The sequence below is a fragment of the Myotis lucifugus genome, unplaced genomic scaffold (genome assembly GCF_000147115.1).
Source record: "Myotis lucifugus unplaced genomic scaffold, Myoluc2.0 scaffold_298, whole genome shotgun sequence".
Taxonomy (NCBI): domain Eukaryota; kingdom Metazoa; phylum Chordata; class Mammalia; order Chiroptera; family Vespertilionidae; genus Myotis; species Myotis lucifugus.
Genome location: NW_005871346.1, coordinates 643,207 through 660,302, shown reverse-complemented (window position 1 = coordinate 660,302; position 17,096 = coordinate 643,207). Strand labels below are relative to the sequence as shown.

Here is a 17,096-nt window from a genome sequence, read left to right as displayed (position 1 = left end):
CCGGCCAGCTTTAGTTCAGAAAGGAGGCCTCAGACAGCCCTGCCGGCCCCGCCCTCCCAGGAAGCTGCTCACCCGCCCTCATGGAGGAACCTGGCTGCCCACAGCTTCTCTGGGAAGTAGCTGCAGTTCCTGGAGCCATACTGCCCAGCCAGCCGCCAGGCCCCGCCAGGCCCTCCTCACGCCGTGGGCCGCGAGGCCTGGGGACACCGGGCCGCAGAGAACACCCAGCTTCCCTGTCTGCTTCTCCCTGACCCTGGCCCAGGCTTCCAGGGGCTTCTGGGAGCCGAGGCCGCTGCTCAGGACAGGAGGGATGAGGATGTCTGGGGGAGACAGGACTGTACAGACAAACCGAACATTGATTTTGTCCCCTTCACTCCAATTGCTAGTCAGACCAGCTTACGTGGTGTGTCCCAGGCATAGCTCCAAATGACCCCCGGGCTCCAGGGGCGAGGTGGGCCCCAGGAGAGTCCATGCTCTACCGCAGGGCCAGGGCAAGGGACAGGCCGCCGCTTGGGGCCTACGAGTGGCATCCTACCCAGCAGCACTGTCTGCAGATGCCAAGCAGCAGGCCCCAGGAGAGTGGCAGCATGTGCCCGGGTCTTGTCCGGGCTGTTTCCTGCCTGAAGTTTCGTTAGCCCCAAACGCCAAGGAAGGTGTCCCAGTGAGCAAGCAGAGCACTCACGTGGCCCCAGCTGCGAGGAAAGCCACGAAATCACCCAGCCAGGCGTAGGAGTCTATCTGCCTCTTGCCCTGGTCATAATTCACTTCAAATATCTAACAAGAACCAAACCAAACCAACTGTACTCAACTACTCAAGGCTTCAGGAGGGGGTGTGGCCAGAGGAGAGACAGGCTGGCCCCGGGCCCCTTTGCAGGCCATCTCGTCCCTCGACCCAGCTGGCATCAAGGGGGAACACGCCAACCCTGTGCCTGCTCTGTGGTGCTGGCCTTTGGTTGATGCTCTTACTGATGCCAAGGGTATTAGGTACGGAAAGGACATTATGGACGGATTGGTGAGGTGCTGGGCTTGGGCTCTGTGGTTACTGGGCTCAGGCTGACCTGCTGGTGAGGTGGAGGTGTTGTGGTTGATGGTGCTGGGGGTGCTATTGTTAGGGTGACAGTGCTTATTGTATTAGTTCAGAGAATGGAACATGAACATCTCTACTGACTGGATTACAGAACCCAGTCAGGTTAAAGTGTTCACGCTGCCATCCGCCTGGTCAGCGTTTCATCTTGCAGCCTGAAGACTGGCTGTGGCTCGGGGCGGCCTGACCACGTCATTCCGCATGGTCACCTCCAGGGCCCGTGGACACTGCAGTCTGTGCAAATGATACCCTCGAGATCGGGCCCGCGATCCCCACAGGCCGCAGCGCCCGGCGACATTCACTAGCTCCGGGCACAGTCAAAACCCCACAGCCCTCACGCCACTCCGACCACTCCTGACCAAACGCCCTCTGCACTGCCTCTACCCCAGCCACCGTGGCAACTCGGGGTTCCGGGACACCCCTTCTCCTCCTCGTCCAGCCGTGCCTACCTACACAGCGACCCTAACTGCTCTTGAGGACCAGGGCCCAGCCCCTTCTCCCAGGGAGCCTGCTCTGACACCCAGTCGAGGTGCTCGCCCTGTCTCTAGACCTCACGCCAGCAACCTTGCCTCATGGTCAGCCACGGCCACATCAGCGCTTTCTCGTTTCTCTGGCACCCACAGCAGCCAGGCGTACACGGGCTGCTGTGTGAGGACAGCCCTGCACAGAGGGCTGCCTGCAGGGGCCGGTGGGCATCCCTGGGAACCTTCCAGAGCACCAGGAGGGTTTCCACACCCCGGGGTCAGGACAGGGAAATGTGAGGCCACCAGTTCTGACAGGCTCAGGTCCTCTGTCAGCCCAGGACACTCACTGCCTGGGGCCTCTCTCTGGCAGCCCCCAGCCCCACAACCCGCCCTGGGGCCTCAGCTAAACATGTGCGTGCGCTCCAGGACGCCTCGGTGCAGGCAGGAGCACGCTCCATCTCCTGGCTGATCCCTCAGCACGCTGGCCCTGCCTGGCCCGGAGCAGAGGCTAGAAACGGGAAGAGATAGGAGGCCCAAATGGAGCCGCTGGCAGGGGTTTGGAGAGCGTCTGGGATGTGGGCGGGATAGAGCAGCCGCCCTGGCCAGCCCTTCCAGATGGGATTGCCAAGGTCCTTGGAGGCAAAGAGGAAGCCTGTGCCCAGGCGGCAGGAGCGGAGCAAGGCTCTGGCCAATCCTGGCACGGCGGCAGGGGCGTCCTGAGGGGGGGCCTTGGCGTCCACCTCTGTTTGCTAAGTGCAGTTGGTGTCATGTTCTCAGCCAGTGGTTTTTCTTTCAGGAACCAGGCTGATGGGTTGACAGAAGGGTGGGAAGGAGGTGAGCCCGCCAGCCTGGCCCTTCCCAAATGCTCTGGATGAGGACAGGCCCCAGGTGGGTGGGCGGGGCCAGGAGGCCAGCTGGAGGTCCTCCGCACCTTCCTGACCCAGCAAGACTCCACCGGGCACATCTTCCACCTCCTCTCCCCTGTGCCCTGCCCCTTAGTGCAGGCGTGCCCTCCTGAGCCCTCCCTGTCCCCGGCACAGGGCCAAGCAGGGCAGTGCCTTCCTGGCTGCAGCTGGGGGTGGGCAGGGGCCTCTGTGCACCCACCAATATACACTGCCCCGGGGACCCTAGGACTGCCCACCTGGCACAGCACAGACTCCCACGTGCATTCTCTGGCCTGAGCTCACAGCCCAGACAGGGCCCTTGTGGGGGAAACGGGCGGAGGGCAGAGCGCCTGGGGCGCCTGTCCCTCCCTGGCTCAGACCTGCGCCTCTGGATGATGCACACAGCACAGCAGGACCGAGGCTGGTTTGTTATTTCAAATCCTCTTTATTTCAGAATGAGCATGCATATCTGTACCGGAGAGAGGGCTGGGCAGCTAGCGCACACGGCACAGAGGGAGAGCACCTGCCAGCCTCACCACAGGCGGAGGGCCTGCCGCCTCTACCCTAGGCTCCCTCTCCTCCAGGGCTCCAGCTCAGAGGGCAGCAAGGGAGGGAATGGGGCAGGGAGTCGCCTCCTCCCAGGACCCTGCTCTATGGGCGACTCCTCCCAGACGCTGAGGGTGGCAGGGAATCCACTAGGGGCGAGCTGTCTCCCTTGGTTCTGGGGTGTTAGGCCAGCAAACCCCATCACATCCTCTCTGAACTACGGCTACGGCCCTGGGTACGGCCCTGGGCGGGGGAGCGGAGGCACGGGCTGTCTGGGCGGTGAGGGTTGCACTGAGGGGGTGCGTGGGTGCAGTGCTGCCCTGACTACGAAGGTGCCAGCACAGCTCTACGTATTCAAGCATCGCCGTGGGGCTCACACGCCAGGTCTGTGGGGGGAGTGGCAGGCGGGGCTCCAGGCAGTCTTTAGCTTTTAACGTTAAGGATTTGGGCTGAAAGGCCATGGTGCCAGTTGCGCAATTTGGCAAAACGTGGGCTGTTACGTTCCGTTTCAAACCTTTCCCTGTGGCAGAGAGAGAGAGAGAGAGAGAGAGAGAGAGAGAGAAAGAGACAGACAGACACAGACCCAGAGACAGAGAAACAGAGAGAAGAGAGAAAAGGGAAAGAAAGGGGTTAGGGGATGTGTCCGCCAGTCTCTTGTCTGGGGGTGGGGGGTGGGCAGAGGTCATTGGAGCGGGGGTTTGGCTTGGAGAGGCTTTGCCTTCCCTGGGAACTTTCTACAGGTCAGGCCTGGTTTGGGTCACGACCAGAGTCCCAAGGACCAGTTTGGAGGGACTGAAGCCTGGACCCGAGTGAGTGGGCGGCATGGAGAAGCCTGGCTGGAGGCCTGAGGACAGAGTGGCCTCGTGGTGAGGCCTGGGCAGGGCTGCTTTGGCTGTGGGATCTCGAGGCTGAACCACATAGGCAGGGGCCTCTCCTGGCCCCAGAGCCCTCACTGGGCATGAAGAAGGAGAAACACCTGTCCCTGTGATGAGGCTGGGCGAGCAGGCCTGCCACCTCGCTGTGCTGCCCACTCTCTGCCAACCCTTGTCTGTCCCCAGAGAGAAGCCTTCCGACACCATGCCTGGCCCTGCCCTTCCGGGCCTGAGCACGCCAGCACACACGTGCACACGTACTCACAAGACTGCCGGCACACATACAGGGCCAGGACTTCCTCCACTTCCCACCAGCAGGGCTCTGGGCTCAACCCACAGCCCCTCGGCTGAGGGCACAAGAAAACTAGGTAAGGAACAGCCAGAAACACAGAAATGGAGGGGAGGAGACTCTGGGAAAGGCCGTTGACATGGGTGCCGGAACCCTGACCCCTGCCCGGGCTGCAAGGGCCTCTCACGCCTTCAGGCCAGAGGCGCACCTGGTGGCCCAGGGTCACAGCCAGCCACATGGAACTGCTCACCCAGACCATGGACTACTACGCAGCAACAAAAAGACACGAGCGAGCCATAGGTGTGCTCAGTGGGCACGGGGAAATGCAAGGAGGGCATGAGGAGCCGCGGCAGGTGGATCGGGCAGTTGGGGGAGGGCTTTTAGAGGGCGACGGTGTTGGTTTGAAGGGAGGTCTTAGCTGCCAAGAAGCAGAGGAACCCTCGAGTGAAAAGGGAGAGCGGGTGCTTCTTTGGGAGAGACACTGGCTGGGGGCTGGGAAGAGTCTGGAATCCAGAGGCTTTGGGGGAGGGGGTGGGAGAAGAGATGTGTATGAGGAGAGGGAGTGAATTAGGCCAACAGAGAATCCAGTCCCACAGGCTGGAGGCTTTATGATCCTACTTATACAACATTCTCGAAATGACAAAGTTATAGAAATGGAGAAAAGATCACCGCTTAGCGGTTGCCGTGCCACAGGGTGGGGAGGGGGTGTGGTACGGAGGTGGTGTCGCTATAAAAAGGCAACAGCGGGGAAGGCTTGGGGTGGAAGGGTTCTGCACGCGACTGCCAGTGGCCACACCCAGCTGTGCCGGTACCATTGGGGTAAAGGGTGCTCTCTGTATTATTTCCTACAACTACATGTCAATCTGCAATTATCTCCAAATAAATGGTTCAATAAGTGAATTGCAGCTATAGAAATCAGGAAGGTCAGTGTTAGGTCTTTAAAAACCAGAGGACGCTGGTCTTACATGTCTCCGTGTAACAGTCCCATGTCCCCACATTTACACTTGGCACCTGCCCCTATCGGCATTACCTGGTGGACTCCCCACACCTTGAGTCCTGCATATTTGGTCTCTGTAAGATTCTGTTGGACAGAAGGGGCCCACTGCTAACATATTTGAAACCACCCTAATGCCAAGAGGAGCCTAGGCCCAGAGACATCGTGAATGGCCTAAGCCGCCTGGAGACTCAGCATCGGAACCGCCCTCCACGCACCAGCCTCTCCGAGGTCAAGAGAAGGGGTAAGACAGCACGGGCAGAGGCCCCGCCGCCAGGCCACACAGCCCTGCCAACAGCACCAGAGACCACCCGGAGAGCCACCAGGCCGCAGCTGCAGCGCAGCCAGCTCCACTGCACAGCCAGCCGCCCTGCCCAGCCAGCCTCCCTGCCCAGCCAGCTCCACTGCCCAGCCAGCCGCACTGCCCAGCCAGCTCCACTGCCCAGCCAGCCGCACTACACAGCCAGCCGCACTGCCCAGCCAGCTCCACTGCCCAGCCAGCCACACTGCACAGCCAGCCGCACTGCACAGCCAGCCGCACTGCCCAGCCGGCCGCCCTGCCCAGCCAGGCCTGTGGCCGCTGCATCAGCTCAGGGACAGCGCAGGGAGCCAGGGAGCGCCTGAGTCTAGGGAGCCTGTTCTGCTTGGAGCCGTTTGGAAATCCACAGGCAGCCAGACAGGAGTGGGGAGAGAAGGAAAAGGAGAGGGGAGGGAGGAAGGAAGGGAGAGGGGTCCCAGACGCCCATAAGGGCTGCTCAGGGGGCATCGAGGCTGTCCTGGTCTCTCCAGCTGTGGCTTTCAAACGTGCTAGGCTGGCAGAGCACCAAGGACCAACATGTCCACAAAATGCAGGTAATTTCGTTGCCGATAGCTGCCCACTGCTCCTCACGAGGGCTCCCTTTGAGGGAGGGCCCTGAGCCAGGTGTGCACGGAGGAGCCGAGTGCTCCCAGGGAGGGAGGACCCTGTGGGGAGGGAGGACACTTCGGAGTCCTGGGCTGTTGGGAGGGCCAGGTGAGGAGAGGAAAAGGAACCCCGAATGGGCTTGGAGAAGGGACGGGGGAGGTCACGGTGCTTGTGGAGGGGTGTGCAAGGCAACCCTCCCCTTCACCTCCTGTGAGCTCATCACTACAATCAGCCTGATTCCTTCACCTGGGGACTTGGCGAGGAAGGCCCTTTACAGGGAGCATTAGGTGAGCACAGAGGCTTGGAGATAGTTGTGCCACCGGGTGGGGACCAGGGATCTCTACACATTGAGGTCCTCTGAGGTGGTTATGCCAGAGGAATCCCAATTCCTCACAATTCCGGCCCTGCCTGGACGAAGCCCCATCAGGGCTGCCTCGCAGGGACCTGCCTCCCACGGCCCCAGAGAGGCTGGCAACTTCTCTGAGGTTAGAGGTTCGGCTTCCGGGTGGAGGCCCGTTGGTGCTGCTCTCCCAGAGGCGCTGGGCGCCCGGCACTGCCCGCCTGCAGGGAGGTGCCTGCCTGCTGCTGGGGCTGAGCAGGCTTTCTACAGAACCAGGCAGGACCAGCTTCAGCAGGTGCTTCTGAAAGCCAGGATGGGGCCAACGATGAGGCCTGGGGCCACCCTAAATACTGCCTTTTGTGTCTCCTCACTCAATAACTTCTCAGTGTCTAAAAATATCCCAGGGAAAGACAAAAGACAGGAGTTCCTGTAATCTGCCACCACCAGTGCCCTCCTGCCTCCTAAACGGCGTCCAGTTAATGCGGTGCAAGCAGAGAGTGGCCTGCGGGAGGAGCGACGAGTGGCCAGAAGTACACCAGAGGGGGCAGGGGCCAGAGGCAGGGCTGCCTCATGGGAGGGAGAGCAGGCCCCCCTGCCAGCTTCTTGTTGGAAGGAACCTGGGGACATTAAAGCTGTTTGTTTTGTGTGTGGGGGGGGGGGGCGAGGGGGTGCTGTGAAGCGCTTATCAAGTCTCAGGTAAGGCTAAGCGCCCGCATCTACTAGTATGTGGGTGGCTTCAAAGAGGAGGTGGGACAAACACGGAAACAGCACACAGGAGCAGTGGGACATAGGACAGGGTGAGCTGACAGCTCAGTCACACTTAAAACAGCTGGATACTGGTCCTGGCCGGGTAGCTCAGTTGGTTTGAGCCTCATCCCCATACGCCAAGGTTGTGGGTTCAATCCCCAGTCAGGGCACATACAAGAATCAACAGATGAATGCATTTAAGTAAGTGGAAAAACATCCACCCCCCGCCACCCGCCGCGCCTCAACCCAATAAATAAAAAATTAAAAAATACAGCTAGATACTAACTCTTGAGCTAAATCAAACATCATCTCATTCCAGGCGCAGATGGCACGTCACAGGCACTGACAGGCAGGACCCGCCATGGGAGCTGCACGCTGCTGTCAGCAGGCCTAGAGGGACCTTTAGGCTTGGAAGCCCAGCCAAAGAGTGGGAGCATTCGGATCAGCAGCAACAGGTTCAGAAAGCAAGTCCACACCAACTCCAGCGGCCCGAGTTCCACGCCCGCACACCCTGTGGCCACGCCAGCAGGTTAGCAAGGACAGAAAGCTTGGCCCAGAGTGGAAGGCGGCTCTGAGCCCCAGCCTCCCACAGAAGCCACGCAGGGTGCACTTCCAGGGTGGATTCTCTCAGGAAGAACATGCAGGTGACATTTGCATCCAAAGTACAGTACAGCACAGTCACACTGGGCTCGATGCCCATCATGGAAGACCCTAGTGGGTTCCAGTGGGTGCCTGGGCAGTGTGCCCCCTCATGCCATGGTCCATGAGCACCTGACAGACAGGTGGCAGGTTAGTGGCTGTGGCCTCAGACCTGCCTGTGTTTCAGAACCATATCTTGACCTTGAGACACCTAGTCCTGCACAAGCTCCTCCTCATGCCCAGGGCTTGTCCTTCCTTACAGCAGCTGCTGTATTTTGAGCAATTTACAGAACTGATACCTCACGGTCTGGACAAGTGAGTCCAGGGCTCAGCACCCATGCCCAGCACAGCCCTCCTGGTGCCTGCTTCCTGGCGCCTAGCCTCCAGACTCACAGGGTGTGCAGGCAAGGCAGCTGGCTCGGTGCCCCACAGGGAGAGATGCCCTCGTTCTCAACAGCCTAGCAAAGGCCAAAGCAGCCCTGCCCCCGGTCCTGGACAGACCAGGAGAGCCCAAGTCCTCACGCCTGGGCCCAGGGGATAGAGACTCAGCTCCAGGCACCCACCTCACTGACCTGAACAAAGGCCCCTGAATCTGCTGAAGCCCCTTAGGGGCCAGGTGTTTCCAAATACACGAACTTGAGAGGTGCCTTCCATAAGTCATGTGACCTGGGGGCTGCCGGGAGGGGTGGGATTAGGAGGGGCAAGGCCACAGAGCCTGAGTCCAGGCGCTTACCTTGACCTTCGCAAAGCTTCTTCATCAGGGTCTTGCACTGTGGGTAGAAAGTTGCTGGTCAGGAGGAAAATCGGGAGCACAAGAGAGAAAAGCTACCAGAGCTCTGTGGACACTGAGTCCCTACCCATGACTGGACATGACCTCTCCCAGCCCATAAACTAGGAAGGGAAAGGCTGTGTGCTGGGCAGAGGGCAGCTGGGTGCGAGTGGTCAGAGGCGTGGCCAGCTCTTGGGCAGTCATTTTGCCTGGAAACACCATGCAAGCCTGCTGCCCATTGTTTTGTCAGGGCGCTGAGCAGAAGGCTCATGTCACTTGCCTGCCCCAGAGCCCAGAAGGGCTCCAAGGGCCGCTGTTCATCTCAAGGCCAGCTCAGCTTAAGGGGGTCAGGGGCTCGACTCCCTGGCTTCTGTGGACTGTGGAGTGGGACCCAGGACCCCGTGGCCCCGCAGCACCTCCCCTTTCTGCCTGCCCCCAGCCCCACTCACTGTACTCAGTTCCTGTCATCTGGGCCAGGATGCGGAAGGAGCGAGACTGAAGGTTGGAGGAGCGGCGGGCCCACTCATCAGCCTCATCTTCCGGCTTGTTCTGGTTCTTAATCACAGCCTGGTACACGGGAGAGGCGCTGTCCACAGCGAGGTCTTTAACGGGAAGGCTCCTGCAATGCAGAGCGACCGGTGGGCGAGGGCTGGGCTGGGGCCTGCTCCCTACCTCCTCCCCTCCCCCACACTGACTCCCGGGCACCCCCCGCGGTGGCCCCTACTTGTCTGAACCCACCATGCCCTTTCCCCACTGCCCTCTGAGAGCCTGGGGCAGGGCTCAGCTGGGTGCTCAGTGCTCAGGGTGGTCACAATTAGACAGTGATTCCTCTCACAGAGGGTCAGGAGGCGCAGGTCCTCCAGCCAGCACCCCCCCCCGCCCCCGCAAGCTGCAGGCACAGACCTGAGGACATCCCACCTTTAAGGAGATAGGAGGCAGGAGACATCTTCTAGAAGTAATTTCCAGCGCCCTGAGCAGGCCCTGAGTTTGGGGCTAAGTGAGGACAAGCCAATCGGGACCCTCCCCCCACCCCCCTCAGTGCCGTGACTGCCTTAGGAGAGGACTGAAGGCTGTGACTTGGCTACACACAGGCAGGCACAATAGGGTGGGGTGGGGTGGGGTGGGGATGAGAAACACAGCAAGGAGGCCATGTGGGGGTATCACCTGCAGATAGCAGGCTCTGCCCTGGGGGCGCTGGGAGTGGAGCTGCAGGAGGGTTCCTAGTCTCTGCCCCAGCCTATTGAGTGGGACCTGGTGGCCTTCCCTTGCCTTAGACTCCCAGGACCTGGCACATAGTAGGTGCTCAAAATGTAGTTGGATAAATTAATCCTATATCGGAGCCAAAAGGGCCCCCAGAGCCGCTTGGGTTCAGTGCCTCCCAGACTGCAGGGCAGGGTAGATCCAGAGCTTTCTGGGTGCCCACTCACCCTGCCCAGCCTGCGTGACTCAGGTGGAGCTCACAGCACTAACGCCTGCCTCCCCAGCCGGCGGCCCAGCCCAGGCACGTGCTGATGCTGAAACAGCTCCAGCGAGACCAGAAGACCAGCTCCCGGTGACAGCGTGTGGGGCCCCAACAGAGTCAGAGCCAGGCTTCCCGGCTCCCAGCCGTGTCCTTTCCATCAGACCTCACAGTGACAGGGCTCGGAAGGCCACTTCTGTGCACTGGGCCTCAGACACCCCAGACGCTCTAGGCCTAGAAAGGCCCAGCCCAGACACCGGCCCTGTCGGCACGCCCTGCCTGCCTCTCAGGCTGCCTCTCCCTGCACCCCCAGCGCCTCCTCAGTTCCCACATCATCTACCCTCTGGGCAAGGAGCCCTCCAGCACTGATCTTGTCTCCCATGAGCCTCTGGGCTTGGCACCCTGTGTCTGGGTCTGGGTGGGCTACAGCTGCAGGTAAAGACAGGTGACAACAGGAGGCAGAGACGGGCAGAGCTGCCTCCTTGCCTGAAGGCTGTGCCCTGGCCAGGGAGCTACAGGTTGGGGTCCATGGGGAAGACCAGTGAATCCCTCGGGGTCCAGGCAGGGAGGAGCCCGTCGGACCAGGAACAGAGGAGGGTGGGGTCTCGCTGGGGGTGCCATTTCCAGCACAGGCAGATGTCCCAAGGGTCTCAAAGCAGAGGCTGGGCCTACTGTCTTTGGTGAGGCGGGTGATGGGAAGGCACAATCAGGGCGCCTTGTTCTACCGGGAGGAAGTGTGGACTGTGCTGTGGGCCAGGGGTGCAGACCCAGGCCAGGCCTCTCCTGTGAGCCTGCCCACAGTGAAATCTGTGCCAGGAAGCAGCTGGACACCTTTGCTGCAGTCTCCCCAGAACGACCCCTGAGGTGCTCCCCGTCCTCCCTGAGCTCCCAGGGCTCCAGGCTGCTGGGAACGTGTCGCTGGGGCTTCCGTCCTCGGCCCCTTCCTACCACCTGTGCGGAGACCGGGCGAGCCTGCAGCAGAGCCGGGAGCCCGCGAGGGCACTCAGCGCCTCGTTAGGACCGGGGCTCAGAATAATAGACGCAGAGAGCAGAACAGGCCCCACGTCCTGGGACCCTGGGTCTGAGGCTGTTCTCTGGAGCCCCTCCCAGCACGACCTTCTTGCCACCAAAAACACTCCAGAGACCGAAAGTTAAGGTCACCCTGGGGCATTGACCCCACTCACACTGCCCTCAAGCCTGACTCATCGTTGGCCCCCTTGGGTGGTCTTGGCAAGCGCTGGCTCCTTCAGGTCCAGGTTCTGGGGTCTGGGGAGGGGCCTCTAAGAGGCCCCCTTACCACCCTCTGCCCTGAGTCATGGCCAGTGTGGATGCTGAACGGCAGGCCTACAATCTCCCAGTGCAGACAGAAAGGGCCGGGGAGCCCCGCGAAGCATGGCAAGGAGAACACAGAGACCCCAGCCTGGGGCCAGCATGAGTGCTTTTAACTCTCATCTGTGTCCATAGTGACATTATTCGGGACAAACCCTCAAAGACAAGCCTGTACAGGCTGCAGGGCATGTCATGTGGCTGTGAGGTAGGCGTGAGGAGAACACAGACAGAGGCACTGTCCTCAGGCACAGCCCACCAAACCCACACACCGTCCCACAACCAGACAGACGGACGACGGAACAGACACTGTGGGGTCTACTTACGCCAGCGGCGACGCCCTGCCAAGCAGAGGGAAGCCCAGCAGTGAGTGTGTGTCCATCGGGGGGTGGCAGGGGCGGCGCACACAGGGGAGCAGGGTTGGGATCAGAAATGAATTATGGGAGTGGGATGGATGAAGGAGGAAGAGAGAGACAAAAAGAAAACTGTCAGTGAGGAAGGCATCATGGGAACTCACACAGAAACGGAGCGCCGTAGGCACCGGCACCGAGGGCGGCTCTCCCCACGCGCACCAGCCCCGCAGGCTGCGTTAGGAGGAGGGGAGTGCACGGTGCTTCCCAGGCACACAGGGCAGGGCAGGGCAGGGCAGGGCAGGGCGGGGCGGGGCGGGGCTGGGAGAGGTAGCAGGGAGATGAGAACAGTCCTTCCAGAGACCAGATAAGGTCAACGGTGCATCATGTTAAAAAGACCAAACAATAGCATTCTTTTCCCAAGCGCAGAAAATCAAGTTCTTTTGCAGAGTCGTTCTTCCATTATCTGCCACTGAGCTTCCCCTTGGCGACGGTGACCACCCTTAGGAGCACACCAAGGACACACCTGCCACGTTCTGGGGCAAACAAGTGTGAGCAGGAAACCCCTGTCATCCCTTCGGCTTAGCCAGGCAGGTTTTTTCTGGGTTCACATGAGATAAAGGTTGTGTTTTTAAAATTGCATTGTCACTGTTTCTGCTTCAAGCCATGGAATTAAATCAACACTGTCTAGAGTTCTGCCTGAGCCAGGCCAGTTTGAGACCCACAGCTCCAGGGCGAGCAGCTTCCGCCCCCCTGGTGGCCCCAGGAAGCACCGCCTCCGAGGCCGGGCTCCCCTCTCTGCCCCGAAGCCTGCGCTCAGAGCATGGCAGCGTTCTGCAAAGGCCAAACACTATTGGAGTTTTCTGGGACTTTTTAACCCCTTTATCCCTCTTACAACATTTGTTTTTCTTAGTTTCAGAAAAAAAGTACATCATTTTAAGACTTTTTTTTTGCCTTGAGTTGCTGGGGATACTGAGTCAGGGATAAGATGTTGGCCAAAGAGATAGTCAGTTCTGAAAATCAACACTCACGTCATTCCCAAGCAGAAAACAGTCACTCTGTGTGTGTGCGCGTGTGAGACAAGAGAAAGACAGAGAGAGGCAGAGAGTAGAGAGTGAAAGAGGCAGAAGCACACACAGAAAAAGAGGAAGAGAAACTAAGGGAGACAGACCGAAAGACAAAAAGAGGAAGAGGTCCCACCCAGCCAGTGTGGCTCAGTGGTTGAGCCTCGACCTGTGAACCAGGAGGTCATGGTTCAATTCCCAGTCAAGGGCACATGCTGGAGTTGCAGGCTCGATCCCCAGTAGGGGGTGTGCAGGAGGCAGCTGATCAATGATCCTTTCTCATCATTAATGTCTCTCTCTGTCCCTCTCCCTTCCTCTCTGAAATCAATAAAAATATATTTTTTTTAAAAAGAGGAAGAGGTCCCCATTAATGTTTGCACTATTAGCAGTTTCATCCACAAATGATTTTCAGCCAACTCTTCCCTATTTAGCCCTCAAGTGGAGAAGAGGCAAATTCCAGGGACCCCGATGCCCTCAGCCCCTCGGCCCTGGGGTCAGGCTGCCTGGGCAGCCAGGAGGAGCAGGAGCCCAGCCTGGGGCTCCAGGCTCCACAGCCCTTCCTACACAAGAAGCCAGTCACACATTTGAATCGCTCTCATCTTTGGAAGAATGCAGCAACTTCCCTCCACAGAGAGGCTCAGTGAGGGAAGACTGGGGTATCCAGAACGAGAGTGTGACTCAGGTTAACGAGATTCCAGAGGTCTCTTTCTAACCCAGCCCCACGGGGCCCGGGAAAGGCAGAGGCTGTGACAGCACGTGGAGGAGTCGCCATACTCTGCGTTTCTCCCCTTCTCCTACAGCTGGCCCAGAGATTAATTCTGAGGAGAGGACACCATGTTCTGGGCCCCTGGGCTGTGCCCGGGAAGCCAAGGCCAAGGAGGAAAGCTGGGTCTTGATGCCTAAGGTCTCTGCTGGTGCCGGCAGCCTGGCACCCTCAGCCTCGCGGGATGAGGCCCAGCCAGCAGCTGAGGTGGTGAGCCGTGAGCCACTGCGGAGGGAGGGCGCTTACCCACTGAAGTCACTGCCCTGGGCCTGGGCCTGCCCAGCAATGGCGTCCATGATGGCGTCCTGGGAGTACATGCTGATGGGCGTGTTGTACTGTGCGTGGATGATGGTGGCCTTGCCGCCCAGCCCCTTCACCTCGATGGGCTTGTGGGTGGACAGGGCCGAGTCCTTCAGGGCATTGGGGTTGAAGCGCTCCTGGTAGTCCGCACTAGGGGGAGCAGGGGGTGCAGGGGGGGGAAGGTGGGGGGAGAGAAGGGCCAACAGGTGGAGTTACCCTGGGCCCATCCAGGGAGGGCTGTGGAGGTGTCAAGAGAGACCTCCCAAAGTCTGATCCCGGGTCAGGTCGGAAATCCTCACACCTCCCCAAAGCCCTCTGCAGAGGCTGTTCTTGCCCATCTGGGCTTCCCCCATCCCTGGAGGTCCCTGCTCAGGCGAGCCACCGCCCAGGGCCAGCAGGGGGCGCCAGGCGTTGGAAGCTCTCACCACACCAGCCGGGAAGCAGAGACAAAATGGGTTGGGGAGAGGGGCTTGGGAGTGTGGCACAGGCGCTGGGCCACGGGGCCAGGCAGCAGCAGCCCAAGCAGAGTCCAGGACGGCCAAAGGCGAAAAGCAGCCCCGCTGGGCAGCCATGGAGATGGTGGCCTCGTTCCTCTGCCGCGGACCTCATCCTGCCAGCCGCCCCCTGGTGGCCAGCGTTCTGCTCCTCCGGATGCTTCGGGCGAGCTTCTTCCTCAGAGCAGGGCTCTGCTCAGGCCCCCTCATGTCCCGCCTGCTGTGTGGTCACCAGTCTACCCAACAGGGCTCTCCCCTCGACAGGCAGGTGCTCCCCAGGCAAACACAAGGTCAGGGGCAGCCCCCTGAGGGTCCCACCAGGACAGAGATCTTCAGGCTCAGGAAGAACCCAGGTCAGGCGGCGCTCCCCCGCCCCAGAGCCGCCTGCTGGCCTTGGGCAGCTGCCCGAGATGGAGAACTGCACGCAGGGTGTCAGGCCGAGCCCTAGCACCCCTCCCTGCGCTTCCCTCCACACTCGCGGCTTCACACATGCAGGCGCACTCGAGACAAATGCACCCCCTCGCACGCATGCACACACACGGACACATGCTGGCACAGGCACATGTGGTCCAGACCGACGCATGCTGGGATATGCACGCAAGAGCACACACATGCTTTCCTTCGATACTAACTTGGCTGGAGAGTTGGCTATCACCTGGGAGGAGAGAAAGAGCAGGGAAGAGGGCTGTCAGGGCGGCTGGGCCAGGAGGCTCGGCCAGGGCCAGGGCCAGGGCCAGGGCCCGCGGCGGGGCAGAGCCACAGAGAGTGCCGAGAGGGGCGCAGAGCTGAGTCCCACAGCGGCTTTCCTCGGGGGGTCTCTAGTACCCAAAGCTTTGCCAAGAAGTGTTCTGGTCCATCTTTAAGGGCACATGTACATGCAGCCCCCACACAGCCTGGCGGAGACCCTTAGCTGCCGCTGCCAAGGCCCAGGCACCTCCTGGCCAGACAGCAGCTCTGGACGTGCCCTTGTTCAGTGGGGGCTCTGGGAGCTCTGCTCCCTGGGCAGGAGTTGCATGGTGCTAGGGTGTATGTGAGGTGGGGTGACCCACAGCCCCAGGGACCTGCTCTCCCTCTGAGGGGAGGGGCAGGCAGCGGTGGCCACTCCTGGGCACAGGGGTGGGGGTCTGTGCGGGCTCCAGTGACAGCTCCTAAAGGCCCTGGATGGGCAACAGGCAGGACGAGGAGCAAGGAGGCTCAGAAGTCTGGCTCCAAGCAGGAAAGCCTCAGGCAGGCAGCCCGTCTCGGGTACACAGAGGCCTCGGCCCCCTCCTCTGAGTGAGCCTCCGGAGCACCCTCTCCTTGGGGGAGCATTGCCTGCATTCATCCCTTTGAGCACAAATTCCTCGCCCCAGCAGATCCTGCCGCTATCTGAGGCCTGGAGGGGTGAGGGCGGAAGAGTGCATGTAGCCTCCTTGCCCCAAACTCTGCCAGCGTCTCAGATCTGACCACGGTGGGCTCTGACAGGGGAGCCTGGGCCCCAGCTGGCCTGGCTCTGCTCATCCTTTGGCCCAGACCCTGGGGATCCAGGCAGAGCCAGGGCCCCTGAGCAGCCTCGCCATGGCCCTGCTCAGCCTCAAGTCCATGTGTCAGAGCTGATAAAATGTCCTCTGTCCTCCCAGTCTCAAAATAGCTGCCAGTGGCGCTATATTAGGAGAGGCCAGCACAGAGCTCCCATCCCCTCTCCATCTTTGGCCAGTGCCGACAGCTGCAGGGTCAGCTCTTGCCCTGACCAGCGTGCCCCCTGCAAAGGGCAGCCTTGACCTCTGGGGCTGCCTCTGCCCTGCCTGGGCAGCCAGCTCCTTCTTGGGCATTGATTCCTGCCCCCTGCTTAGCTCCCGTCTGGGGGCTGGGAGGCCTGCAGCAGACATAACTCAGAGGCCCCAGAGCTGAAGGACCTGCCCGGGGCCCTCACAGCAGGTGGCCTGGCGGACACTGCCTCCAGTCCAGCCCCAGAGAGAACAAGAAGGGGTGCAGGGATGCTCAGGCCCACTGTCCCTGTACCCCATTCGTCTTCTCACGCCTCCCAGGATAGACGCTGCCAGGAAAACACACTGCAAACTGCTCAGAGAGAGAGAAGGAGAGAGAGTTGGGGAAGGAACTTCCTTTTAAAGCCAGACTGGACAGAGTCCAAATCTTGGCCCTGCCTCTTCCCAGCACTGACTGGGCAAGTCACCTGCCTCCGCCTCCTCCTTCGTGAAAGGGAGGTGGCAGCGCCTGCCGCACAGACGGCTGTGCAGACTGAACGGAACACCGAGAGGAGAGCCTTGGGTGGGCTCCGTGTCCAGTGGGCGGACTCGGAGCATCTGGACACTTAGGAAGGCAGCGCCTCGGCCCAGCAGAGGCTGCCCAGGCTGGCAGCTCGCAGGCTCCGCCCTGCCTGTGGCCCTGCCCGGGCAGCAGCACTGGCCTTCCTCTGGAGGAAGCGCTCCCTCCCCAGCCGGCTTCCCTTGGAGGACACGCTGGCCTCTGGTGCTCTGAGTGGTGCCAAGTTATACTGTAATACTTGTCAGGTTCCCAGAAGTCCCTGTGCCCAGAGGAGGGCACCTTGGGAGTCATGGGAAAAGGGGGTGGGGCTGGCCTTGACTTCCCGGGACAGGTAGGTGGGTCCCTGTGGCCATGCAGGGGAGGAGTCAAGTCGACCCAGGTGCCAGTCCTATCTGCCACTCATTAGCTGTGTGACCTGGGGCGAATGACTCACGCTCTCTGGGCGTCTAGTCCCAGCGGTACAGCGGCGGCGGCGGGGGGGGGGGGGGGGGGTGCCGCCCCGGGGCCGGAAAAATTCTTTCTCTTAAAGGGGTAAAAAAAAAA

The 17,096-nt window shown here is 60.7% G+C and overlaps 1 protein-coding gene across 6 annotated transcripts in view; it reads right to left on the bottom strand.

The window, feature by feature from the left end:
- Positions 1-17,096, bottom strand: part of LDB3 (LIM domain binding 3) — a 52,001-nt gene that overhangs the window by 22,564 nt on the left and 12,341 nt on the right. The window contains exons 5-9 of one of the 6 annotated variants that reach the window (XM_023763722.1): positions 14,921-14,943; positions 13,741-13,944; positions 11,644-11,658; positions 8,982-9,151; positions 8,497-8,533 (exon numbers count right to left, since the gene is read on the bottom strand). In XM_023763722.1, coding sequence (XP_023619490.1) covers positions 8,497-8,533; positions 8,982-9,151; positions 11,644-11,658; positions 13,741-13,944; positions 14,921-14,943 — 449 coding nt within the window. Of the gene's footprint in view, positions 1-2,857; positions 3,499-8,496; positions 8,534-8,981; positions 9,152-11,643; positions 11,659-13,740; positions 13,945-14,920; positions 14,944-17,096 lie in introns of those variants that run through there. The other 5 variants (XM_014465503.2, XM_023763723.1, XM_023763724.1 and 2 more) reach the window with 5 other exon arrangements.